Genomic DNA, 26,206 nt, shown 5'->3' on the forward strand with positions numbered 1-26,206 from the left:
AGAACAGTGCTTTTATGTGGAAGCGAATCAAGTGGTTGCTTTGTCAAATGCAAGTTGCAAAAAAGGTAAATAAGAAAATAGTAATAATAATTATAAAATATGCGGAGGGAAAATTGCATGCATATACATAGTACATATATATATGTGTGTGTGTGTGTATAAGTGTGTGATAGTTTTCAATGTTGTTAACACATAATAAAGTGACTAAAGTAAAACAATTGAATTACACAATTCACCAATGAGAATAATTCGACCAAACTAGATTTGTGTGTATGTAATTGACATTTTACCGAAATAACCAATAACTGCTTATGGTGCGATACAAAAATATATTTGTGTTGTGTGTAATTATAATTATAATATGTTGCTTCCAGATAAAAGAGATTGAATGTTGAGATTACATTTGAATAAACAATGTCTTTTATGAAATGAGGAACAGTGAAACAGTGAAGTATCGCTCAATTCACTCAATTCAAAGTAAACGCGTACATACATACATACATATGTATTTATATAAGTAAATAACTTACACGGAAATCAACTCCACTTGGCAGTAGAGTTTTCAATCAGCTAAGGAATCACGGAACAAGAAATGTATGGAAAGCGATACTTCAAGAAGTGCCAAACGACTTCGGTTGTTCGTTGTTTTTAATTTTTCTGATCTGGTCACTAGAAAAAATGCCAAAGTTAGCATATGTATGTAGATACTTTAAGCTGTGTACGAAAGCATTAGGAGAACTTAACTATATTTACTGTAAATCTGCGAAAATAAGCGTTAACTTTGGTAAAAACTAATTTGCGATGCGCACATCAAATTTTATACTCAAATTTATTTACTCGCATTTTGTTTTCCATATATGTAGATAAATATGTATATATAAGCATACAAATATGTTAATGTATGTATGTATTTATAATTAATATGTATATTAGTGCACGTATAAAAGGTAATTATGTTTTTACATCTACAAGGTATATATTTAATTTTTGTTTTTCTTGCAAACAATCGATTTCTTTTATTATAATTATTATTATTTTTTTTTTTTTGTATAAAACGAAGAGAACCAAATTGCATAAGTTTATGAATTTATACGTCGTTTTCTTAGTTACATTATTGTATTTAAGCTTGCTTCCAGTATCCTCTACTAGTACTTATTGCATGTAGTAAATATTTGTGTTTTAAAAAATCTAGAAAAAGCACAACACGTTTACAAATGGTTTTTTTTAAACACCATTATTGGTTTACATATGTATATATTTTGTATGAATATTTTGAATTTTATATTCTTCTTTGAATACATATATTTTATAATTTTTTAATTTTTAATTTTTGTTTTTTTTTTTTGGTTTTTTGTATACTTTAAATGTTGACTTATGAATTTTTGAATAATACGATAAAGGTTTGTTTTTGGAAAGTACCTACGAACGTGTCCATGAAAGAGAAAAAGAAGAGAAAGCGCTGAATTACGCGCACTACATAGCACTTTTGGATAAAGTGGATTTGCTATTATCTAAGTTCATTTCAAAAATATAATTAAATTATTGATCTTGGGCGAAAATTGCTTTTCACGACGCATATATGCATATATAATTGAGGCTTAAGCGCATTTGGCCGAGCTCCTCCTTCTATTTGTGGTGTGCATGTTGCTGTTGTTCCACAAATGGAGGAACCTACAGTTTTAAGCCGACTATGTTTTTTTTACGAGCAGCTTTTTCATGGCAGAAATACACGCGAAACCTTGCCGTTGCCTACCGAGGAGCGATCGCTACTAGAACAATGTTTTTCTTCATTTTGGTGTTTCATACACGGAAATTCGATTCCGAATGGCAGCAACCCATTCGGCTACGACGGCCGCATATATTAGTATTAAGAACGCGTTTACAGAATTTGAATAAAATTTCGTTCTAGTGGTCAGCGGCCAACCATATTTGAGTATTTTCAAAATATTAGCATCGAAGTCACTTAAAAGTTAAATGAGAAGAAAAAAATGTAAATAAAATAGCCTATCCACACACTTTCGAAACCTGTATTAATGCCGCTATGCAGAGTGCACAGATGCCATTTTAAGCAGTAATCACGATTATTTTTAAAATTAAAAAACTCATATCGCCAATTTTGACTGAAAGAAGTGTGAAGTGCGGTAGTGAAGTGTTTGCCCTAACACACAACTAACAGTTGTGCACACTTTTTTTTCAAATTGCTGAATTTCTATTATTGCTCTATTAATGGCAAAGCTTACGTGCGCACTTTTTAAAAAAATTTAATCATACGAAAATTAAGTGTTTAGAAAAAATGTTTGCTTGAACGTAGCGAAATATAAATACTTACACATACATGTGTAAATGTATATGTACTTGTAGTAGTCTGTGCCATTTTTTGCTTCTTGCTTATTTGTTTTGCGTTTATAGAAATGTGTTGTTAATTGCTTGAAACGTGTTTTTTTTATCTTAATTGTAACTGTTTTCTTTTAGTTTATCCTTGATTACATAATATATGCATAGTTCTTATTTGGTAATAAACTCTTAGTTAAATATATAATATTTTTGTGTTCAATATGCAAATGGAGGGCAGGAATCAATTTCATATTTTTTCAACGCGTACGGCTACAACACTATTTTATATGTAAGTATATGTATATATGCATTTATTAAATAGTTTTTTATTGATTTTTCATTTCGTTTTGGATTTAACATCTCTATTAATACGATTATATAACTCTTCAGCTTTACATACATACATACATACATTACATGTGTAAATCTAAAAAAAATTTGCTTCTATAATTTTTAATGCTCAAATAGTGTGGTCTAACTGTTTTTGTTGTTGTTTTGTTACTCTTGACATTTTTGAAAAATGCGTGGCCGTTTTATAATTTGTTACGAATTTTACTCACACACCCGCTCACAGCAATAAGAATATATGTAAGTATAAATATATACATATGTATATGTGTAGATAATATTACAATTGAAATGAACAATATTTAAAATACACCGCTAAGTTTTTATATTTTTCTCAATAACACCGTGATTTTTAGTCTACTCTCAGAAAAGTCTATATTATTTACATGCATGCATACGTGTACTAACCTTGAGTTGCAACTATGAACTATTTATTATGCTTGCGTTAATTGCTGACACCCTTACTGACACCTAGTTAAAGAACATAACGGATTTTTGAAGCGTGCTTTAGGGATTTATGCGCATCTGTTGGCAAACCCTTCCGCATATGAATCGTAATACAAAAAATTGATCACATAAAATTCAAAGCATTCATCATTTTGGACTTGACTTGACTTGATTTTTACACAAAAATCCATTTGAAATTCAGCTTAACACTTTTCCTTTCGTCTTCAATTCAAAAATTTTAAGGTTTTTCCAATGCTCGTGCTTTGCGCACACATATTGTTACAGTATTTCCATATATTTTTATGAATTATATATGCATTTCTTTCTTGCACTTTTAGTTAAACTACAAACAAACTTACTTCCATTATACATTTTCATATCTCTAAGTCAAAAACATAAATTTTTTGACACTTTTCAAAAGACCTTACTTAAATGCATTGACTGAATGGGAATAAAGCCTTTTCACAAATGTTGATGTGACTTCCTTCACATTTCCATACAAACAAAGGTAAATATTTGTGTAATTGCCGAAAACTTGGTGCAAGTGGTGCATAAATGTCAATAAAAAAGCAATAAATGCGCATATCGCGAATTTGCAGGAAGAGTGTTATAATAAAAAAAATAAATAAATAAATAAACAACAAAAATATCAAGAAAACCGATTTTAAAGCTTTAATTTACCATGCCACTCTGTATATATTTATTGCTTTTACGCCATAGTGCAGTGCAGAGAACGTAAATTCATACGTTCTCTGGTGCAGTGCAGCATAGGGCCACTCTGAGTAACGAAAACTATATAAATATATATATTTTTTTGTAATGACATACTGTTAACGTAGCCACCGTTATAATTTGTTATGCTGCTTAAAGAGAGCTATTGGTAATTTCTTTTCAGTTATGACATTCTTTCAGCAAATGAGCGATACATTAATTTGCATGCACATACTTGTACATACATGCATGTACAGGTAAACGCACTTATGCGATCATATACATTGATAACACACTCACATCTATACAGATGTGCTTATATACAACTAGTAGCTTTAAATATACATATTTGTGCATTTTGCTTTGCTTTTTATAACTATTAGTGTTTACGCTATATATTTAACAAATATTCCGCTAACCCTTTAATTGCCTTTACTGAATGCATACATACATATGTACGTGATGCATGTATACGGCTTGTTTGGAACTTTTATTTAAATTAGTACCTTGCGTATACACACATACATATGCATGTGCACATAGGTAAGTGTGATAAAGATTTAATATATTTGAAGATCTAATTGTTTTTTCCAAGTGAGATGAAGATGGAGAGTAAATACTATCGAAATGACTACATATTTATAAATATTTAGTAATAAAGTAATGTTTAGAGGTTTGCTTCGGTTTTCTTTTTGAAGTTAGAAAGGCTATCAAAGGAGTTGTTTGACTTACATACAAATAAATTTGGAAGGGATGGCGCACAATGGCTAAAAGAGTTGACTGCGTATTAGTCTGTGCATTGGTGTTTTGTATATGTATATTACATAAATATGTACGCAACGTACCTTGCATAATGAATGCATACATATTTACTTCTTTTAATTGAAAAAGCATACCGAGTGCCTTTCGTAAAGCAATATTTTTAATTAAACCGCTACTTTGAAAAGTTCACATTCGTTGTCGTATTGAAGGCATTTTTTGCTCACTCTTCTCGTGTTTTAAACTTAAATACAATACAATATATTATATAAAATGTGGTCGTGCATGCAGTATGCAGTAGGTGGATGACTTCATCGCTTTTAGCTACATGGTTGTGTCGCTGGCTATGAAATAACTGTCTATGGATGTTCATTCGATAACATTGTCCATATATGTACACACATACCCATATTTGAAGCCTTTGACATATGCGCGCATTTATGAATATATGTACATTTACTATATATAACTACACAACTACACACATACAAAAATTTTAAATAGCCTGTATTTCAAATTGAATTTTCGTCACGAATTTTTTTATTTCTAATTTTGATGTTAGTCTTTATTTAGAACTTTCACGGCAACTTTTTACATCAAGGAGAAAAAAGTTTATTGAAGTAACACGGCGCTACACTGATTTTGAGCGTTTTAAGTGACTTAGTATACATAGATTGTGGGGTTGATCGAGTGCTTCACGAAACTTTGTTCAATGATTTTAAAATGATTTATTTTCGAATAAATTTTAAGTGTTTCTACGGACGGGAAAGTGTAATGCATGTTCACTTTTGAGATATAATTTGTTATGTTGGCGTTAGAGAATTTTGTATAGATATTTTTGAAGAAAAAAATTTACATCTACATATACAGTTTTGTGAAGCTCTGTCATTTTATGAATATTCTAATATTGTTTTTATGGAGCGGTTTCTTTGTTTATAGTGAATGGTGGAACAACATCAAGACGCACGCCACAAATAGGAGGAGAAGCTCGACCAAATACCCAAAAGGACGGTGGCTTATTGCGCGTTCTTTAGGTGACAACTAAGCGTGCACATAAATTTTTAACACTTGAACTCTTGTGCAATTGATTTAATACTATTCAATAAATTAGTAATAAATACACTAGGTCACTTAAAAAGTTCATGCAGTTTTTGTTTTCTGTAGTATAATTTTTGATTAGTGATTAGAGTTTAGAGGTAAAAAAACAAACAGTTTACGTGGGCGCGATTTTCTGTATTTCAGTAGTTGTTAGTAGTTATTGGGTTTTTTCAGTAGAAATTTCTGTTTTGCTATAATATGTATATATGTATGTACATAACGCTGTGCCTTTGAAAAGGGGATTTCTAAGCCAATGGGCTACTTTTTTTCAAAATAACATTTTTGTTTTTTTTTTTTCGTAGCAAGGTGAGAGTGAGAGCTGTATATTTCAAAATTTTTTGGTGTTTGTACATTGACAATCCTCATAATAAAGAAATATTACCGTTATACTATTCGTTTTCATCAGGACAATGCACCGTGTCACAAGAGCATTTTGACAATGGCTAAAATCCATGAATTAAAGTTCGAATTGTTGGAGCATCCATCGTATTCACAAGATTTGGACCCTAGCGACCTTCATCTGTTTCCAGACGGGAAAAAAATGCATATGTGAAAAGCGTTTTTTTATCAAATGATTAGGTCATAACAGCTGTAGAAGCGTATTTTGCAGCCGCCCTTCCAGATTCTCATTTCAGTGATGGAATTCATAAATTGGAATCTCGTTGGGACAAATGTATTGATGTTCGGGGAAATGGCAAGAGTACCACAGGTACACTTCAAGTAGCACTTACGTGCCGTTTTGCTGATGTTCGGGGAGACTATACTCAAAATGATAATATTTACCCTTAGTTCTTAAAAAATCGATCCCGACCAAGCTTGGAAGCTGGAATGAGGGTGTATTAGTAAAGGTGCCCCAAAAAGCGTGACCTCACTAAATTAAAATTATGAAAATTACCGAGGCATGACTTTTTTGCCTGTACCCAGCAAAATACTGACAAAAATTGTACTTGACCGCAAGTGCGTCGCCGTAGAAACCAACCTCCGAGAAAATCAATATGGTCTTAGAGCCGGCCAATCTTGCATCGACCTTATAAACATCATTCGCATCATACTAAAGCAATGCGACGAGTTCCGAACGTCAATTTATATGCGCTTTATCGACTTTAAAATAGCATTCGACAGCGTTAAAGGAGAACTCTACGTATGGGGAACTCTTCTATCGAGGGTATTGCCACAAAAAATTGCCAACATAATCAAAGCTATGTACATATAATGCCGTTAAATGTTGCGTTCTGCATAATGGTTTGCTATCAGAACCCTTCGAAGTTCAAACTGGGGTGTGGCAGAGCTGCATTTTGGCGCCAATGCTATTTATTCTCTGCTTAGACGAAGTAATGGGTTCCTCAATGAACGGAAGGCGCGGAATACAATGGACGCCGTTCTTATACCTGGACAATGTGTGCAGGGTCAGACACAGACTAAATGATCTGGAAACAAAATCTTAATCTGGAAACAAATCTTAATCAATTATTGTGTCAGAGCAGAGCAGCAGGCCTAGAAAAAAATGCAAGAAAAACTAAAGTAATGTGTAGCGATGAATGCACTGAAAGCGTACAGAGGTTTGTATATTAGGGAAGTGCTATTTCAGCCAAAAGCGGTGCTGACGAAGACGTCGATACAAGGATTAGCACGGCAAATTTGGTTTTTAGCATGCTGAGGAACTTATGGAAAAGTCGTGGCAGATCTCACGCAAAACAAAGCTGTGTATGTTGTTGTTGTAGCAGCATAAACACCCTACCTACATACGGGGAATGCTGCTGGAGTGACAGTCCTTGGCCGGATAAAAATCCGGGTCGTTTCGGTAACGTAGAACCGACTGTCGTGAAAACGTAGGAAGTTGCGTATCTTTCAGTCCAATCTTAAATCAGTGCTATTCTATGGATGTGAAACATGGAAAGGCTCCTCCCGCATTGTATCGAGAATTCAAACATGCATTAATAAATGTTTGCGAAGAATACTTGGTTTAAGATGGCCAGAAAAAATAAGAAACGAATATTTATAGCACCGTACCCAATAAGAAACTGTACCGATTGAGATTGGTAGGACTAAGTGGGGCTGGATTGGTCACACACTTCGCAAATCCGTGAACCACAGCGCAAGGCAGGCGCTAAGATGAAATACCCAGGGTTCCAGACAACATGGCGCTCCAGCGAACACTTAGCGTAGAATCATCGATAGGGAATTCGACGCCACAAATTACAACTGGAATGACATTTGCCGTGCAGCATCTAATTGCGTGTCTCATTTAGATCTATTGTACAGGCCCTAGCTACACGAGGAGATCAGGACAGCAGTAAGTAAGTAAGTGAGTAACTGTGTTTAAGATTAAAAAAAATGTGAAGTTAAAAAATTTCAAACTGCCTACCTTAGACCGAATACAACTACATAGTGCATATTCCTATTGTGCATAAATTGTATGTAGAGAGCTTAATGTGGCTGAAGAGAATTTTGAGTAAATGTATCAAATTACATACATACATACATACATAATTATAATTTGATTTATTTGCCTCTTTTTCTTATTTCTATGCATTTTGCTTTTCGCTTGGAGGAGCCTAATTTTGTTGCCTATAAAGTTTGTAGTTTTTGTTTTTGCGTATAAGAAATGTTATATTAACAAACAGATACACAGATACACCACTCAGGTAGAATGCGAGAAAAAGGCTAATTAGAAAAACATTTGAGACATACATACACACAAGTGATATACAGATCTAGTTGTATTCCGTGATACGAGCATAAAGTACATATGTAGAATATATTGATTAACTATTTATTCTATTGCCGTTAGTCTAAAGTTTGCGTATTGGTTGTGATTTTTTCAACTTACTCATCTTAATAACAATTTGGTAACAATATCTTTACAGATTGACGACTACAATTGCATATGTATTGCATACAGAATACAGAATAGTATGTAGCTATGTAGCTGGTTATGGTGTTAATTTCAAAATATGATTTCCACATGATAGCCAAGAAACGCTCATAACAATGTATCATTCAGTTTCTTTTCTACGCATGCACACACACATATAAATATACATACATTTATCTATTTTGCATTTAGAATGTAATTAATTTCTAGCTCATTTCTAATTTCATTGGAAACACAAAGAATTACAAATACACTTATTGGACGTGGACGTTAGAAGAGTGCTTGACTTTTAGTGTTTTTACGAGTAGTTTTTAGTTGTTCAATATCTGCATATTCTTTTTGTTAAATTACTTTTATTTGGTATTGACTTTGTATACTCTATTCTCTTCTTTTCCTGAAGTACAATTTTTCTCAATTACTTTTACCGCATTGTATGTATGTGTTTGCATTTAATGCGCCTGTGTTACTTGTGTTTGTGCTTGCGGTTGCTGTTGCTGATTCTGCACCGTGGACTGTGCTGTCAAGGAAATTGGAGGTTGAGTTGTAGTCGCTTGCTGCGTTTGTGTTGGTTGCTGTGACGAAGGCTGAGGCTGAGACTGCGACTGAGACTGTGGCTGCACCTGTGGCTGTGTTTGTTGGGTTTGAGACTGCTGCTGTTGCTGATGTTCGGGGTTCTCAAAGTAATCGGATGCATTACCACGGCAGATGGGACAAGTTCGATTGGACTGAAATACAAAAGTTGTTAGTTTTTTTGAATGTGAAATGTGTATAGATATAGTATGTACTTTAGAGAGTATCATAGCGAATAATACAAGTGTTTTGGAAAAATTCACTGAATGTTATTAAAAAATCGTGTACGCATGCGCAGGTATCTTACAGACTTTTTCACCTAATGAGCTTAAGGCGTTATATACAGTTAGAATTTTCAAAAAAAACGATGTTTTTATTTTAATTTTTTTTCTTAATTCAACTCTTAACGACCGAAAGGCCCTGCTACGGGGATATAGTACTTATGCGATAGAAAACGAAAGGCTCTAATACGGGGTCATGAAAAGAGTTCAAACTCATTTCATTTATTTATCATCGCTGTAGTTTTCTTTAGCAAATTTGTACATCGTTGGTTTGTTGATCATATAAAATTATAACTCAAATAAAGGGTTTTCCAATGAGATTTCCGAGAGATGATTAAAATTTTTTTGTGGCCGGAATTGGATGGTATTAATCTGGACAACGTTTATTTTCAATAAGACGGCGCTACGTGCCACACAAGCAACGATCTTTACGGAAAAAGTTCCTGGACCGGACCGTGTTATCTCTCGAAGAGGTGATCACAATTGGCCACCGAGATCTTGTAATTTAACACCTTGTGACTTTTTTCTTTGGAGCCACGTGAAAGAGAAGGTCTACGCCAACAGCCCAGGGTCGATTCAAGACCTCAAAGATGGAATTCAGGAGGCTATCGAGGACATAGGGCAGCCACTTTGCAATTCGGTTACGGAAAATTTCATGAAAAGGATAATGTCCTGTGAGCGTGGTCGTGGTGGTCATTTGCCTGCTGTTATTTTCCACTATTAACAGCATACCTTCCTCTTTATAATGAAATAAACATCCGATCATTTATATTAAAAAATAGCATTTTTCTTTGAATATCAAAATAACACCTCTTATTGGAAAACCCTATAAATTTATTAAATTCATATCTAAATAAATCAGTTTAAATGTTTAGTTATTATTACAAAAAAAGCTCTCGGCCGTTAAGGGTCAATATCGCTTCGGTAAATATTTTCGAAGTTACACGAAAATTCTATAAGGCGTTTCAGAGTGCTTGAAAGTACAAGGCCGGAGCGGCAGCGCTTTTCAAACTTTAAACGCGTTTTTCTCAAAATGGTGCTTTCAAAGTCGGTGACCAACATTACTCGAAAACGGCTAAACCGATTAGTCTCAAATTTTAACACGTCTTCTTAAATATATTTTTTAATAATTAATCGAAGATTTTTTCTCACCGAAAATTTTTTTTTTTATAAGCAATTTAAGACCGAAATTTTGGTCAAAAATCGATTTTTTTTTTTGAGAAACCGCAATTTTAAAAGATAATATGATAAGATAATATGTGTACACATTTTTAGACCAATAATTTAAAAGTTTTCTCAGAAAATATTCTGGAAAACTCGTTTTTTTGCGGCATTCTAACTGTATATATATATATATACTATATTTATAATTGGCGCGTACACCCGTTTTGGGTGTTTGGCCGAGCTCCTCCTCCTGTTTGTGGTGTGCGTCTTGATGTTGTTCCACAAATGGAGGGACCTACAGTTTCAAGCCGACTCCGAACGGCAGATATTTTTATGAGGAGCTTTTTCATGGCAGAAATACACTTGGCAAACCTCCATTGCCTGCCGAGGGGCGACCGCTATTAGAAAAATGTTTTTCTTAATTTTGGTGTTTTCACCGAGATTCGAACCGACGTTCTCTCTGTGAATTCCGAATGGTAGTCACGCACCAACCCATTCGGGTACGACGGCCGCCAACTGTATATAACCTCTTAAAAAAAGCAATCAAGCACTGTTGAGTATGATATTGGATTTACTCACAATTACTGTTGAAGTATGCGAAATTTAGAAAGTGAAGTACTCATAAAGATTTGAATTCGGAATTTACAGAGTCAAACGTTGAACAATTTCATAAGATCAGAACGAGGGATACCAATTTTCTGCTTGTAATTGGTTGTGTACTGATTCATTGTTATTTTCATTTTAGGGTTAGCGGTTTAATATGGGCTGAAAAGTCCCGGGCCTAACACATACATACATGGCACTACTTTTATGCCATTCACCTCTTTTTCAGTTAGAACTAACCTTAAAAAGTCAGCTGTTAAAATTTAATGATATTATATTCATTAGTTCCTGAGTTATTTTGCTAAGAGTGACGCTACTTTTGCTATTTTCAAAACAATGGATCTGAAAGAATTTCGAGTTTTAATTTTACACTGCTTCTTGATGGGGAAAAATACCGCTTAAGCAAAGCAATGGCTTGAAAAGTGTTATGGGGACTCCGCTTCATCAGAAACAACAATAAAACGCTGGTTTGCTGACTTCAAACGTGGATGTAGAGACACCGATGATGCACAACGCCGTGGACGTCCAAATGAGGCTTACAGAATGAACACCAGAAAATATAAAAAAATCCACAAAATCGTTTTGAACGATCGAGAAGTTAAGTTGCGTGAGTTAGCCGACATCGTCAAGATAGCAAAAGAACCTGTTGGCTTTCTATTGAATGAGCATTTGACTATGAGAAAGCTCTGTTCAAAGTGTGTGCCGCGTTTGCGCACTGTTGACCAAAAACATACAAATCACTAGTCAATTAAAACAATGGCAAAACCACATGACTTGAACTTCGAATTGCTTCCACATCCACCGCATTTGCCAGATTTGGCTCACAGCGACTACTGGCTGTTCGGAGACCTAAAAAATGCTCGCCGGTAAGAAATTTTGCTCGAATGAAGAGGTTATCGCTGAAAGTGAGGCCTATTTTAGAGTCAAAAGATAAATAAAAATTAGAGCGGCGCTGGAATTATTGCGTTGTTCTTGATTGAAATTACGTTGATGGATAAAGATAATTTTGAACCAAAAAATGTATTTATTATACCCACTACTGACAACTTTTGTTATAGTTATTATGCATTGTTCTGTTGGTTGTTATTATGCATTGTAATTATTTGAAATTAATATGAAATAAAAAACATGAAACAACAACAACATAAAAGAGGTGTTGTAAATAAAGCTTTTCTTTCCTCAGGAAGTCGGTATTTTGTAATGATGAAAAAATTAGCAATATCGAGATTTTATTCGACTAGTCTGGCATTTCCGAAATTAACACAAAAAAGGGCTGGGATCTCGGTATCCATTTTCCTCTATATTATTCTCTTAAATTTACACCAATAAATTTTACTTACCCTGAGCCATTTGTCAACACATTTAACATGGAATTCATGTGAACAAGGCAGAACACGCAGCACTTGCCGCACTTCAAAGTCGCACATGCAAACCACGCAAGACGTTTGATCACCTATAAGCAGAAAAAATAGTTCAATAAAGATGGTAAAGAAATTACTTAAGCAATATCAACACATTCTCAACACTTACATAAATACTTACGTATGTACCTTACATAACTACATCATTTAACATTACAGGACTAATTTCACAAAAAAAAAAAAAAATTCTTTTTAAATTTACTTTTATGGAAAGGAAAATATGAATTTATTTCTTCGTGTGTTGAGGAACCAATTGGTTTAGGCAAGCGCATACGTGCAGTCTGTGTCAGAAAAAAGGAACCGCGATTATTCTTGAAGTATAAAAGATATATTTATATTTAAAATTTTTTTACTTAAAAATATGTACAAAACTACGAGTCGCAATTACTCAATAAGCCGTGTAATCTCGAGCCATCGTTGCCGAATATTGCCTGTCATCTTCTTCACGCTTTGAACCAGCTATTCTGCGTAGCTCGTCGACAAACAGGACTCGATTTTGCGAATTTAAGCACGAGTTGCTTTAAATTGTGGACTGACTTTCCGGCAAGATACGTTTTCATAATTCCCCACACGTTTTCAATGGGGTTGGCTTCTGGGAACTCGAAAGGTCAGTCCATTACTGTGACGCTATTTTCTTGTTTCCAGACCGACTTTGGTGTTTGGGTCATTATCCTTTTGCAAGACGTGGGACGATAGGATATGTTCGCCTCCTTCAGTTCACGTTCGATGGTGTTGATACTCACATCTATTCCCTTTTACTCACAAAGAAGGGCCCCGCTTAAAAAGTTGGACCATCATTTTATCCTGCTTTTTTGCCGCCACTCGCTTCAAGCCGCGCTCGCTACTTCTAACTCACTCTTGTTTGGTTGCGTTTACGGGAAAGTTTCGAACGACACTAACCTGAGTTAGCACTGGCGTCGTAGCCCTTGAGAGGGACTATTGTGCACAAAAAGCAGAACGAAATATATCTTGAAGTTACAAGAAAAAACCCGGTTCTTTTCTTTTGGCACAGACTGTATTTCAAAATGTGCAAATTATTGAGAGGAATTGATGCAGTGACGTAATAAGAAGCAATGCTCAATGCTAGAAAAAACTAGGCAGGTGGGAATGGGCGCGCTAAACCAAATTAATCGTGCAGTTTCTTTAATTTACTTCCGAGTGAATTTCAGTGCAATTGGCAGGGAATTTACAGTGAATTACAAAACCTGACCGAATGGTTTGAAGAACATTAGATGCAGTTCAATCAAACTTGGTGTAAGCTTCCCGTAACAATTTCTTCACAATTTAAAAATAAATTTAGTAATACACCCCATATAATGCGAAACACCCCACCAATGCGACTTTTTGTTTTGAAGACTCCAAAGATGCAATCAAAAAATAATATTTTTAGAGACAGAGTGTAAGTTTTTATGTTGAAAAAATCGACAACTATTTCCTACGTACACAGTTACAAGTCCGTAAAACTCGTGGAACTCACCGTTATGAGTGTCCGGATTATATTTATAGTTTGGCAACTGATCGATTTCGTTTCGCGCCAAGCCTCGTGGCTTCGCCTCGCCCAGACGCTCAGCCAAACTTAGCAGCGCTTCATAATTTTCTGTCTCGTTTGAGTCCGGTGAGCTCAATTCATGCTGATTATAAGGTGAGAGCGGGAACATGGCTCTGCGTGGAAAGATAAAACCGTTAGTTCTCTTTTCTTACTTGAAAATCGACAAACATATTTACAAGAAATTAAGTAAAAAGCCCGGGTTTATGATTCCGGTAGTCGTTTGAATTTGAACAGGTGTGGCCTGGTGCGGACCCAAAGCCTGTGGTGGAAGCATAGGACGGTGTGGTGCGTGTGGATGGTGTGCAGGCCAGAAACGAGTAATACGACGATGTGGTGGGAATACGCGTCTCTGTGAGCCGCAAAACAAAACAAAAAAGATTAAAACTTAGCTTTTGATCGCAGACAGCTGTTTGTGCTGTTGTTTACCTCTGTTGAGACAAGGATCGGTTGTGGCGCCGCAGACATTTGTGATACAGCTGCGCTCGCTGTTGTGCGTAAATGATGCGCTGCCGCAGCGGCCACTGCCGACATTGAGGTGATGTGTATTGGTGTTGCTTGAAGTTGATTGTGATGTGTCGGTGGTGTGGCTACAGCAGCAGTATGGCCTTGATGTGCGTCCAGATGGTGAGCGCCAGCTTGTTCTAGAGAAAGTCCCGCTACAGCAGCTGCAGCTGCAGTAGCTTCTGTGCGCTGTTGTTGAGTCAAATGAGCAGCATGTTGGTAGTTGGCTGCGGCTACAGAGGCGGCTGCCATTAGAGCGGCGGCCTGTTGCGTTTGCTGTTGCTGCGCAGCTGCAGCAGCATTCACTTGCACCTGTGGCGGTTGGGACATCTGTATGGGAGCACCAGCGGCAGCAGCAAAACCAGCCGTAGCAGGAGGGAATTGAGTGCTGGGATGTGTATTGCACGCTGGAGCTGCGAATGGTTGCGAATAGATGCCATGCAAATGGCAAGGTGCCATTCGCGCTTGCGGTGGTGGTGCGGGGTAGGTGCATATGGACGCCCAAATGGGTTCGGCATGACGTAAGGGTAGGCTGACAGGAACTTGATTGATGTCCAGCATCAGCGGTGGCGGTGGAGGTGGCGCACCCACAAGAGATGGCTGATGATGGTGGCCGGGCGATTGTGGCGGGGGTGACGTTTGTTGAATAAAAGCATTCACAGTCGCTGGAGCAGCGTTGGGGCTGGTTATTACTGCAGCTGCAGTAAGCGAATGTTCCCAAGGTGAACGTTGCTGGAGTTGCGGTTGAGGCTGTGACAAAGGTTGCGTCTGGTGTTGTTGCTGCTGCTGTTGTTGTTGCTGTTGCAGTACCGGTGGTGGCATATGCTGACGAATGTAATATGGGGTGTGCGGTATTGAATGCTGTGGCTGGTGGTAGCTTTGCAAATGATTGCTGCTACCGTTAATAGTGCTATTATTGTTGTTATTATTGACGTTGCCGCTATTGAGGTGGCCATGAATTTGCTGAGCAGGTCCTGCGTCCCGTAGACGGGGTCGTCGTATTGGGGGACTTCCTTGCTGCATCTGAAAGGAGAACGATTAATATAACTATATAGCGACAAATCATTCTTCTCAGTTGAAGGCTGCCCTACTTGAGTACGAGGTGATCGACGCTGTTCCCAAATTGCCGGCGGCGACTGGCTGGGCATGCGTCCGGATATGCGACGCCGCTTACGCGATGGGCTGTCCGACTTAAGCCCAATGGGCCCACTGTTCAACGAAGTAGTGGAGCCCAGAATGCCAGAAGAGCCAGTAGGTGCGTCCAGCAAGCTGGCAACACTACCGCTAGCACCTGCTAATGCAGCAGATGACGTTGATGGGCCATTGTTGTTGTAATGGTTATGATGGTGGTAATGATAGGAGCCACCGCCGCCATTTTGATGTGCATTACGTCCGTAATTATTACCATTACGTGCTGTGCTGTAACCATTGCTGCTACTGGCGCCAATACCGTTGGCCTCTGCTCCTGCCCCACGTTCTGAGCGATTGTCATTGTGGAAGTCACCGATTCGGGAATGGTTGCCATTACTATGACCATCGAAATGCTAGGAAAATATAAGATAACATTGAAATTCACAAAGAGTTGGAGGCACTTTATGCCGAATAGGCAAACTCCGCTACCCGCAATACTCACCACACTGTTGGTACTATTGCTGGTATTCCCATTTACATTGCTATTGCTGTTACTATTATTTCTATCGAATAACCCTGAGCTAGTTCCATTGCTGTTGTTGCTGACACTGTGTCGGCGATTCTGGTCACTATACTGATAGTGTTGATGGTTGTGGTGACTATTGGGGTAGTAGTCACCATTGTGGCGATGCATCAGCATTGAGTTACCATTACCATTTATATTGCTATTTTGATTTCCACCACCCCGCCGGTAATTGTTGCTGTTATTATATTCACCATGGCTACCGCCATTATCCATACCACCATTCAATAGGCCACGTCCATTATTGCTAAAACGTAAATGCCGCAGGTGTTGTTGTTGCCCGAAACCCATCGAATTGAATTGTTGGTGATGGTTGTTGTTGTTATTGTGGTTGCTGTTGATATTGTTATTTGTTAGATTATTGGTATTATCACAAATCAAAGTGCCATCAGTCGGGTATTTCATATGAATATTATTATCATTGTGTTTGTTGTTGTCGTTATGAAAATTCAATGTATTGACGGATTCAGCCATTGACGCAGTGGAAGCAGCAACACCAACAACATGGGTTGAAGATGTCGCATGCGATTCAGTTCCCAATGAGATCGAAGATATCCCAGAAGAAGAAGAAAAAGGAGAAGAAAATGCAACAAGAGTAGAAGTAGAAGTGGAAGGATTATAATTAGAAGACGCAGACGTGAAATTGGAAATGGGCAGATTAGGATTGCGCGTTTTTTTTGTTGTGGACAGTGTTGTTATTGTTGGTGTCGATATTATCGAGGGAGATGTGGATATAGGCACAGGCGTCATCGTCGTCCATGGTGAGATCAATATTGGTGATGTGGAAGGTGCGTTTGGTGTTGTTGTTGTTGTCATCATTGACGCAGGTATATTCATTAGCGATGTTTTCGTGTTTTTATTATTCGAATTTTTATGCGTTCCATTAAAGATCAAATGATTGGACGTTGTTGCCGTTGGTGGTGTTGTTGTTGTTGTTGCCGATGAACAGCGGGAAGACGTTGAGGGCGCACCCGATGTGCGTGGATTTTTTTGTTGTTTATGGCGTTGTAATTGTTGATTCGAAGACGTGTGTGTAGTGGATGATGCAGATAGCCCAGTGGTTGTGGCCATTGTTAATAACAAATTTTGTTGTTGTTGTTGTTGTCGCCATCGTCGTTGTTGGTTGTTCATCAATTGTGGCGATAATGGTGGCGGTGATGGTTCACGTTGAGAAATTATGTCAGTACAAGAAGTTACATTCACATCATCAGTACAGTTACTATTTTCAGTTGTAGTTGTAGTTGTAGACTTTGTAGTGTTTGTGGAAATTAAATTTGTATTTCTTAGCGGGAGGTGGGATTGGTTATTAGTCGGTTTATTTTGGTTGTGGATGTGATATTGATGTGTTGGGTTTTTGTTCGAATTGTGATAATGATTTTGATTTTGATTTTGTTGATGCTGATTACTACTATTATTATTATTATTATTCAAATTATTATTATGGCTGACATGATTATGGCTTGTATGATTTTGATTCAGATTTTGTCTGTGGTTATGGTTGTGGTTGCGGTTATGATTGAGGTGGGATTGTCGACTACTGTGGTAATGGTGGTTATGATTAATTTGGTTGCGACTTTGCGTATAATTGGAACTTGGATATGGACTTAAGTTTGATTTGGGTGTTTGATTTGTTTGTGGACTAGTTTGCGATTGCTGAAAGTTATTTGCGGAATGAGAGTTTGCTAGTGAGGTGGGTGAAACAAGCGATGAGGCATTGGATGTAAGGGAAATCTGGAGTGGTGATAATAGGGCAGGTAATTTCAAGTTCGGAATCTTTTCTTGATCATTGAAATTGCAATTGTTTAGTGTAGCGACATTCAGTGTTGAAGATGACAGTGGTGAAATGCTAATATTATTCGTAAGCTCACACAATCGTAAATTGGGCGGCGGGTTGGGACTGTGATTGGGGAAGTGAAGGAAATTGCTGCTGGGCGATAAGGATACTGCTGGTAATAGTGTTGTCACATTGGCAATACTGGAATTGGTGCTCGCCGCTGGTTGTGGAGAAGGGGCAGGTGCATTGCCAGAGGTTGAAGCGGTTGTGGAACTAGAGGCCGATGCTGACCCAGAGCTAGAGGAAATACTTTTGTGGATATATTGCTGGTGCGTATGCTCTTGTGACGGATGCTGACAGTGATTGTGGCTATTGTGGTATACTTGGCGATAATAGTGGTGGGCTTGGGTTTGGCTTTGGCTATTTTGATGGTGATGATGATTACTATTGCTATTATTATTATAGTTGGTATCTTTATAGTTAAGCTGGTTATGATTATGATTTTGGTGAAAGGTATGACCATTGCCATTACTGTGATGGAGTAGATTGTGACTGTGGTGGTTATGGTGGTAATTGTGGTTGTGACTATAGTGATTTCCTTTGCTATTATTAGGACAACTTCCACTGTTATTATTACTTGTTTGTACATCGCTGGATTAATTAAGGTTATCATTGTTTTATTGGTTGATTTGTTGGCAGAATTGTTGTTGATTTGTCGATTGTTTTGATGGGTTGTTTGTTAGCGTTTAGGTCAACATACGTTTTTGGTTTTTTTTCATGTATTCAGTAAGAATTTGATTTTTATAATTGTTGAATCAAATATGCAGTAGTAGTAATAGTATTGGTACATAGTAGTAGTAGTAGTAGCAGTAGTAGTATTGTAGTGGTGGTAGTAGTAGTAGTAGTAGTAATAGTGATGGTAGTGGTTTTAGTATTAAAAACAGAACCCATAATAGTTATTTAATGCATTTACATGTACAGTTATATGTATATATGTTGCAGCCACATATATAAATATGTATTCAATTTGATTTTTTTTTAATCATATGAAGAAGAAAGAAAAACGAAAAAAGAAAAATAATATTTTAAATGCCAAAATGCAATATTTATGTATAGAAAGTTGTAATTGATTAATATTTACACACAAAGAAACGATTAAATAATGTTATAATATGTAGTAAAAGTAGGCAAATTGAGACAACAATTTATTCGCATTGATGCACACTACGGTTAAACTATCGTTACCGGTTTCATATCTAATTTCGACTTCAACACTAGTTTAGTTCTGAAATAATGAAACTTTCCATTCTTATTTTCCAATTCCCCTTTTAAAGCAGTTTCAATGCATTGCTAAAGAATACTAAAATAAATTTAGTGAAGTAAATGCAATATTTTCAAATTCTCTTAACTTCTAACTTTTCTTCGAACGCTAAAATATTTCCAGCATAAAAATGGCATTCCATAAGACACACACATATCTACATATGCACATATTTCGCACACTATTTGGGTGTAAATATAAGTATAAACTAGATATAGACCGGGCTTTCAGTGTAAAATCACTCCCGCCTCTAAGAATGCAGCAAATTGGGATTTTATTGGACATTTCATTGCCGAGCAGATCGCTGCATCTCTCAAAGTGTTTATGAAATGGTAAACTTAAACGTACACTGCGTGTGTAGTGTGCGGAGGGTAGAAGTTTTATTTTAGTGGTACATAAGTGAATTAAATAAAATAAACTTTTCTTCCTTTTGTCTATTTATTTACAGTGATGACATCACAGTAAATTCTATCCCATCATTCTTGCCGTGGACGACAAGATTGGGGTTATGACAGCGGTTTGGTTCGAAAGAGATCGGCAAAAACTGAAATTGTGTTGGTCATATACGAAAAATTCAACGGGCAGAATCAACGCGAAGCTATTAAAGTTGGTAAACCAGCTGATTTGTTATTTTTTTTTTCGCCGTGCCCATGTGGCTATCAGCTCAGAATGAAACAAAGCGAATTCATTATTTGTTTTTTAGTTTCTCAATACTTTGCTTTGGGAAATCAAAATTTACAGAACAGTGTTGTTGGTCTAGTGCCACCACCTTAAATGAATACGCCTTGTCATATTCGAAAATTAAACGGACAGAATCAAGGCGCATCTATTAAAGGTGTTAAATCAGCTGATTGGCTATCAGCCCCGAGGCGAATTCATTTTTTGTTTTCTACTTTGCTTTGACACTCAAACGCATAGTGCCATCACCTTCAACGAGTGCGCCTTGGACAGAATTCTGTTGCCAACTCTCCGATAACCGTGTTTGTAATCTATCATGACGACTGCACAACGCATCGCATCAAACTCATGCAATTGGAACGAATCCACGATATACCAGCCTTATAACTCGCTTAAGGAAAGGTTCAACTTACAAGTTTGTCTCTGCGGCGTGTGTGCCATGGAGTCGTAGCTGCTATAGCATGAGCATGATGCGAAGCGTTGTCCACTCGTCATGGTTGTAGTAAGCACGCAGTGTACGCTTTAAGTTTACCATTTCATAAGTACTTTGAGAGATGCAGCGATCTGGTCGGCAAATAGGATAATGAACAAAATCCCAACTTGCTGCATACTTATAGGCGGGAATGAATGTAAGCGGAGTTTGCTTAAACAATTACTAAAATCGATAGCACTAGTATCCAGCCAAAATGGCCAAGCTATTCCCTATATAAAATCGATCGCTAAGTCTGAAAATTCGAATACATTTTTTTTTCTGTAGTTCAGTTTTTGAGATATCGCCAAATAAAGGTTTTGGATTAAAGAAAAAAAAAAAGATCATGAAAATTTCTAATATCTGGAGAATCTGTTTACCGATCAAACCAAGTGGTGTTTAAAATTAAAGTGATCAAATTTGTTATTTTTCGTTTACGAATTTTTTTTTTAATTAATTAAAATGAAACTTTTAAGATATCTACAAAGTTTAGTGGATTTAAGGACTCAGCCACCGATTTTATTCAGGTCTGGTTCTTGGTTAAAAAAGTCATAGATTATTTGTAAATTTGCGAGTGCTGTGAGTAAAACACTTGAAAAAATTTAAGTTAAGTGAAAATCGTTTAAAAATAGAACTAATACGTATACATACATATACATTTATAATAGATTTTTATAATGTATTGTAACAAATTACTACTTTTCTTTTAATTGTCAGGTGCTGGTTTGTATGTACAATTGGACATAGGATTGCATTTATTAAATTATTTTTATATTCAAAAATTATAATTTATATATATATATATTTTTCTTTTTTATTAAGTATCAAAAAAGTATCAACCGATGATGCTGCTATTCCATAACCCGTTTGGTGGGGGGTTAATCTTTAAATAACGGAAATTTTTTTGCTGTTGCGGTGAACACATAAATAAATAAAAACAAAACAGAGGTGGTGGTGTCATGGTGAAAAGATTTTTAGAGGTGTGCGCTTTAGCAGACCGTTATTCGGCGCTGAACGAATTCGACAGAATTAGCTGATGGGCTGACGTCACTTGGGATGTGTTTACAAAAACAAACTGAGATTGTGTTGGTGACATACGAAAAAATCAACCAATAACACTTCGTTGCCGCCTGAACAACGACTGACTGGACAAGTGTCTGAATACATGTGAAATGATCGTGCAGAATTTGGCTGAATCTCTCAAGTGACGTGGAAGCCAATTTCCTTTTTCACCATAGTTACAGAGAGCAAACCTAGTAAATCTATTAATCTTGGGTGGCGTAACTCGTGTACTTAACCCTCGCGTACGAAGTCACCGTACTAAAAACCAATTGATTTTTGAAATTAACTTGGAACGAAATGGGCTTTATAGCATCGTGTACGAGTATGTCGCAAGCATGGCTAATATGGCGAATTTTAATGCATGAGTTGCACCTTCTCTATTTTAGACTTTTATGTAAAGACAGCAAATCGAAACTAGTTCCCTTATTAGGTGCGTTTCATAATAATAAGACACCCTTAATTTTTCAAAGTATTTTAATTTATAGATTTCAGAGAAAAATAAACATTTTACACATCGATTAAAGTAACAAAATGTATCTGTTTCATTACAGAATTTAGAAGTTTTTTTTAATATATAAAGAAAACTTTTAGCAAAAACGTATTTCCAGGCGTTTCAAAATGATTTGACATTGTTTAATTCAAGTGATCGTTTAACAAAAGTATACTTTTTCGAATTTTTTTTTCTGTCGTCTAGAATAGTTTAGTATTCTATGGAAGCACCATTTGCTTTAGCGACACAAAATAACCTTTTGTTCATCGATTCTGCTAACTTTTTAAGTAAATTTACATCTAGAGAAACCCATTCTGCCTTAATTGCCGCTTTAAGCTCGTTGGTGTTGTCAAATCAGGCGTTGGTGTTGTCAAATTGGCGTAAGCTCTTCTATCTAATATATCCCAAATGTTTTCTATTGGGTTTAGATCTGGGGAACACGCCGGCCAGTACATACTTTCTATGGAACAACCGGTAAAATATTGCCTTGTTTCACTGCTTAGGTGGATTCGGACGTAGTCTTGCTGAAAACCGAAGGGCGCTTCCCGATTATCCTGAATAAAAGGAAGGAAACCATTTTCCAAAACGTTTTTGTAGTCCCCACTATTCATTCGCGGCGATGATGTAAACTGTATATCAAGAGTTGCTTTCGATGTAAATGCACCCCAAACCATAACAGAACCTCCATCGAAGTTGCGCTTGGAAAATAAGAGAGGGCTCTTCCGCAAATCTCTCCAATAGTTTAAAAAACCATCGGGTTCATCAAGGTGCCATTTTTTACATCCGAAAATATTAACTCTTTAAAAAATAACATGAAATTGCGCAACATTAAAAATATTCCAAATATCTTACTGTGTCCCAGTTGGTGTCTAGGTATTTTTCTGCAAACTGAAGATGCGCCAGCTTGTGCCGGGGCAAAAGATGTAATGTGCACCAAACTGTTGTTTTTGAAACCATATTTTGGCCAAGAGCGGCCAAGTTGGCGCAAAACTTAGTCGAGTTAGAAGCTTTTCTTATGATTGCTCGCTGTTCTCGACTTGATAGTGATAATTTTCTTGCAACGGGCTTCAAAATGTTGTAATTCTCAGAACTCCGTAAAACACAACGACTTCTGCCTGATTTTTTGCAATTTGATTTGATTGACAAGCCTGAATCCTTTTAGGTCAAAATTTCTCCACTCTCCTCTTGTGATAATATTGAACCCATAATTTAGGTTAAATTGAATAAAATTATAATTTAAGTCATCCAAAAATTCTATATCTTCAGAAGCTTATTTTCGACTAGTGTCTTATCATTATGAAACGCCGAAAAGACTAGCAAAAGTATAGCTTCTTGGAAAAAGATAACGGTTCTACAAAATACGAGTAAACTTTCGCACCAGAAACAATTGATGGAAGTCTTAAGTCTATAACTGTTAAAATGACGCCAAATAAAAGCTACTCCGGAAAGTAAAAGCGCGCTTATGGTAGTTCAAAAATTGTATACCAAAGGTGTCTTATGATTATGAAACGCACCTTCCTGATATCAGGCAGTTTGAAATGGCAAATAAAAAGGATATCGAAAACGCTGTCAACATGATAACGAAGACGTGTCAAAGCGCAGCACGACAATCTTGTCCCCTGACAAAAACAGGAGGTAAGCATAAACCTTTTTGGTGGACTCCAGAAATCTCAGAACTTCGCAATCGAACTCGGAAACTCTTTAACCAATCTAAAATAACAGACGAATGGGAAGAATATCGACAATGTCTCAAAGACTTTAAGAAAGCTGTCAGAAGTCCAAAACGCACATCCTGGCGATCATACACTCAAGAATTAGAGAACACCTCAGAAGTAAGCAGACTACGCAAGATTCTTGCATCAAACCCAGTCTCTCCCAGTTTTATCATGACTCAAGATGGAACTTGGACTACTTCAACTGACCACACTCTTAGAATACTTCTAGAATCTCACTTTCCAGGCTGTGTTGTCAACTTACCTGCACTTCCCAGCACTCTTCAGAGTAATTATGGGAATAGATCAGATCTAATCAGCTCTAATAGCACCTCTACAGCAATACTAAGCTTTAAAAAATTTAAATCACCAGGTCCTGACAACATCATTCCAGCAGAACTTCAAGAAGGACTGGAAATTCTACTGCCTTGGTTAACAAGGATCTTTAACAAGTGTTTAAATCTCTCTTACCTTCCGACAATTTGGAAGAAATCGAAGGTAGTATTCATTCCAAAAACGGGGAAACCTTCACACTGCAAAGCAAACGACTTCAGGCCCATTAGCCTAACCTCTTTTTGCTTAAAGGCTTTTGAAAAAGTCTTAGATGAGCAAATCAAAACCCAACTTGATACTAAGTTGATCTCTGAGGCACAACATGCCTACACTAAAGGGAAATCGACTGAAACGGCACTTCATTCACTGGTGCAAACAGTGGAAACTTCCCTTCACAATAAGGAGTACTCTCTTGTCGCATTTATGGACATAGAAGGTGCTTTTAATAATATTGAACCCAACGCTATTTTGTCTGAAATTGCCAAATTGGGTATTAATTACTCCATCCGAAAGATGATCGATCAAATGCTCCAAAATAGAATAATCACTTCAGAGCTTGGGTTAAGCCGCATGAGAATGTACGCCGTCAAGGGCACTCCTCAAGGCGGAGTACTTTCACCCCTTCTCTGGAATCTCGCTGTAAACAGTTTGCTTCGAAATCTCGAAAAAGCAGGCTGCAAGGTTGTAGCCTATGCAGATGATATTGCTCTCTGCGTGTCAGGCAAACACCTGAATACCCTCACTGAGCTCATGCAACGCTCAATCAATATTCTGTCAAAATGGTGCACCGAATGCGGACTAAATGCGAATCCAGCAAAGACAGTTCTTGTTCTCTTCAATAGGAAACAACAATCTCCTCCACTGCAAACAATAACCTTAAAAGGGGGGAATCATTACTCCTATCTGATTCAGCTAAATATCTAGGAGTTATTCTAGATAGGAAGTTGAGTTGGAAATTGAACATCGAAAACAGATGTAAAAAAGCTTTCATAGCTCTTTATACTTGTAAGAAAGCTGTAGGCAAAACCTGGGGCTTTTCACCTCGGATCATTTATTGGATATATACCTCGATCATCAAACCGATACTCTTCTACGGTGTGGTTGTATGGTGGACAGCACTCGAAAAACGGTGTAGAGTAGCCACAATTGATCGAGTTCAAAGAACAGCCTGCCTCCTGATAACAGGATGCTTAAGTACAACACCTACTAAGGCTCTAAATACGTTGCTTCACTTGTTCCCTATCGATCTGGCTGGCAAAGCGATTGCAGTGAAAGCAGCGACACGCATGAATGCTATATCGAAATGGAATAAGTATCTTGGCCATTCGGCCATACTGAACAGGAACACTGTTATCTCTTCCGACATAGACTATCATGTAAGTCTTCCATCACCACCCTTGCTATTCTCCTGTTCACTCCCAACTAGGGAAGAATGGAAGACAAATCTAACCGAAATCAATGGCCCTCTGACTATATATACAGATGGTTCAAAACAAGACGGCAAAGTGGGATTTGGAATCTTTTCCAATTCCCCTCACATCAATCTATCATTTAGATTACCCGACTACTGTAGCGTATTCCAAGCGGAAGTATGCGCTATCTGGTATGCTGCGAAAACTCTCTTAGAAAATAGAATATCACTAGAGGATATCCGCTTTTTCACCGACAGTCAAGCGGCCGTTCGAGCACTCAGCTCCTCTTATACCCACTCAGATGTGGTTCGATCCTGTCTCTTATCTCTTAACGAGATAAGTGTTCAGAATTCTGTCCAAGTTATCTGGATACCGGGTCACAGTGGATTCGAAGGTAACTGCAAAGCTGATGAGCTCGCAAGAGCTGGAGCTGCGCAATCAAATGTTAGTAACTTACCCACAATCCACATTCCGCTCTCAACATGTAAATTACTCATTGATCGAGAATTTCACAGCATTGCTGATCGGAGGTGGCGAGTGGAAACTACTTGCGTTACGACCAGACAAATCTGGCCATCCT

General features: G+C 37.1%; 1 protein-coding gene across 15 annotated transcripts in view; it reads right to left on the bottom strand.

Annotated features, from left to right (window-relative positions):
• Positions 1–5,926: 5,926 nt before the first annotated feature.
• LOC128863695 (putative uncharacterized protein DDB_G0282133) overlaps positions 5,927–26,206 on the bottom strand; it is a 139,224-nt gene continuing 118,944 nt past the window's right edge. For 14 of the 15 annotated variants that reach the window (XM_054103047.1, XM_054103041.1, XM_054103071.1 and 11 more), the window contains 7 exons: positions 16,295–18,800; positions 15,753–16,205; positions 14,587–15,684; positions 14,337–14,509; positions 14,089–14,273; positions 12,531–12,643; positions 5,927–9,297 (listed from right to left, as the gene is read on the bottom strand). In XM_054103047.1, coding sequence (XP_053959022.1) covers positions 9,022–9,297; positions 12,531–12,643; positions 14,089–14,273; positions 14,337–14,509; positions 14,587–15,684; positions 15,753–16,205; positions 16,295–18,800 — 4,804 coding nt within the window. In that variant the 3' untranslated portion in view covers positions 5,927–9,021. The remainder of the gene's footprint in view (positions 9,298–12,530; positions 12,644–14,088; positions 14,274–14,336; positions 14,510–14,586; positions 15,685–15,752; positions 16,206–16,294; positions 18,801–26,206) is intronic. The other variant, XM_054103090.1, reaches the window with a different exon arrangement.

This window comes from Anastrepha ludens, chromosome 2, assembly GCF_028408465.1.
Source record: "Anastrepha ludens isolate Willacy chromosome 2, idAnaLude1.1, whole genome shotgun sequence".
Classification (NCBI taxonomy): Eukaryota; Metazoa; Arthropoda; class Insecta; order Diptera; family Tephritidae; genus Anastrepha; species Anastrepha ludens.